The following is a 3,001-nucleotide window of genomic DNA, read 5'->3' as shown; positions in this document are numbered from 1 at the left end:
TCAAGCATGCTGCATTATACAAGCATTCTGCTGGTTAGGTTGCCAATACTTGTAGTTCTTACATTTATTTTCATATGAAGTATAGTTTTTATAGCCAAAAACAGTTTGCTTTCTGATGTGGACTTTGACATTTCTTTTCTTTATTATTTTTTTACAATTTCAGACTTTCATTGGTATCAACGGAGTTAGAGATTTCCAGCTAAATGTCAGCCAACGAGGAGGTTGGGGAGAGTCTTGCACTTGTTGTATATAATGAGAGTGCATCTACAATCAATGAAACTGGGCTTCAACTGTATCCAGTTTCTGAGAATGAATATGGTGAAGGTTTACCATATGCTCCTATGGATTGGCCAAATGTTGGTGATAAGTGGGGATGGAGGACAGGGAAAAGAGTTACAAACAAAGGCACCTTCAAAGATAGATATTTGTATCTTCCGGAGCGTTTTCAGGCACCGAAAAATGGAAAGGAAAATGCCTTTCGAAGTAAGGCTTTAGTAAAAAAATATCTCCAATCTGCGTACCCTGGTATGGATATCGATCAATTCTTTGCCTCATTCAGTTGGATGATTCCTTCAAAGCAGTCGGCAAGCTCAAAAGGTTAGCTTCAACAAGGCTCTTTGGTATATATCATGTAGAGATTTATTCAGTTGTTTGCATCACTTAAAAGAAGCAGAAATAACCACATGGCTCACTGTGTATACTAAACTTCGAAATAAATTTAATATTTACCGAGTTATGTGTAAGGATCGATTCCAAATCACATGTCTCACCTCTTGGCCTTTACACATATGCATCCGTGTCCATGGACTTTGTTCCATCTCTAATCTTTAGTAGTAGTTTGTTTGTTTCCTTTCTGTCAAATGTGAATGTTATAATACCAGTTACAAGTACTTGCAGTTTACCAAACAAAATGTGAAAATTCGTATAATATACTGCTAGGAGTAAACTTTGTTATGTTCTCATATTTAATGAGAGTATTTATTCTAATACTCATTGAGAAGTATTTTGAATATCTATTAATATAGATATATATTGGTTAAGCTTTGAGATTGCTCATTTTACTTTAGAAATTATTAAGGAAGTCATTGACATCCATTTTTGGTCGAATTTGTATTATAGAAATCAAAATATATAAAAATGTAAACACAATTGTGTTGTTCGTACGGAAAGTATTTGGAATGGTTGTTGTATTTTGGAGAATGTAATTACCTGTTTATAATTGTTTTATAATGTCTAATTATCCGCAACAGAAAAAATACGCAATGTAATCTAACAAAATGAGATTTAAAGAGGGTAAAGTGTATGTTGACCTTACTACTACCTAGGTAGAGAGACTATTTATGATAGATCCTCAGCTCAAGAGAAATAACGGTCATAAGTAGTATAGAGAAAGAAATAACATAAATGAAAATTTTATAGCAAGATACTATAGACAATCTTACAAATCAACCTGAACAAAAGTAAAAAACAAGGTAAAACAATAATTGAACTACAAAAGGAAATGAATAATAATCAAACTCAAAGGTTGAAGGAGAGAAATAGTTGGAATTTTTAAGATATATCCAGTTTCATTCACAAGGTTAAATGGAAATGCATTGTATATCTATTGATGCGGAAATATTGTGGATTAACTAGCACACAATCACAAACAAAGAAAAACTAGAGAAGAAGAATGACACAAGGATTTAATGAAGTTCAGTTAGGCTTACTCCTCCCGACAAAAGCAGATAGAGTTTTTCATTATGAAAGAAAAAAAGAAGCTTACAATACTTAAGAATCTCTTAGACTATATTGTGTATCATGTCTTAGAATCCCCAAGTGGTAGGATTAGGAAAATACTATATTAATGGTGTGCTGCTTCTTTGTGTTCACTGGTAGATCCTGTAGGAAATATGGAAGGAAAATAGTATCTTTAGAGAATGTTCAAGTTCATTATAGGCTACTTAAGGCCACTTGAGATGATTACTATCATCAACTACATTTGTATTTATAGTAATAATGTAAATCAAATGTTTTGCACAAATAACTAAATACATGTATCACAATTTACTAGATACATGTATTACAAAATTCTAAAAAGACTTCTTGAAAAATTAACACGACTGATGGAAACACCATCATAATGTGGCTGGATACTTCCATTTGAAACACCCCCATGTCCAAGCTGCATCCTTCTCGAAACAGGAGAAAACGATCCTAGGATGTTATAATACCATCAATACGTTGATTTAGCTGCTATGGGATGGTTTTCATCAATTTCAGAGCCAGAGGCATAGCAAACATAGATACAATCCTTATAATCGACTGCAAAAAATTTGCCATTGAAATATACTACATCAGTAATTTGTCCATTGTAGGGCGATAGTCTGGTCCATAACAAATCACCTGGTCTCCATAGAGTGAGGAAACTGAAGTCTCCCTCAATGATCATTAGTCAGATGTATGAGAAGGATTAGCTGACAAAAATACTTTATGGATAGAGATTGCTCGTGAGAAAGTGACGTGTCCACAATATTCATTATTTCTCGAATGGCACTTGGTATAGAATTTTATCTGGCAGCTGGATTTCAACACCAGAAAATGGATGCAACAGACTTGTTTCGTTCTGGCCTATTCAGAATGTTACAAGTCATCTCATCGACTCAACACACCTTTTTCCCCTAGAACCAGAAGATTGGAGTTAAGCTCAGACCAATCAGACATTTTTTCAGTTTTAAGTCTTAACTAACTAAACGATTCAAATAAATGGTTGGAAAATACCTAAATTTAAGTGAATCGAGTTTCTGGCGAACACGGAGGATAGTAAGGATTCAGCCGGAGATGGAAGCTGAGAGCGGCGGATCTACCACTGAACACAGAGAAGCAGTTAATATAGTATTTTCCTAATCCTAAAAGAACAATATTCTCCTTTTCCAAATTTATTAGTACAAAGGGTCTCCTAATTAAACTAATACTAATTATAGTTACCTAAAATAAACAAGAGAATATAATTGAAAACATA

General features: G+C 33.7%; 1 protein-coding gene across 1 annotated transcript; it reads left to right on the top strand.

Moving 5' to 3' along the window:
- The first annotated feature begins 203 nt into the window (after positions 1 to 203).
- On the top strand, positions 204 to 602 carry LOC114077584. The gene has a single exon (XM_027917786.1). It carries the CDS (start codon positions 204 to 206, stop codon positions 600 to 602), a length of 399 nt encoding a protein of 132 aa, XP_027773587.1.
- Positions 603 to 3,001: the final 2,399 nt, after the last annotated feature.

The sequence above is a fragment of the Solanum pennellii genome, chromosome 6, assembly GCF_001406875.1.
Source record: "Solanum pennellii chromosome 6, SPENNV200".
Taxonomy (NCBI): Eukaryota; Viridiplantae; Streptophyta; class Magnoliopsida; order Solanales; family Solanaceae; genus Solanum; species Solanum pennellii.
The sequence above is the reverse complement of the archived record's forward strand: the minus strand, read 5'-3'. Positions and strand labels throughout refer to the sequence as shown.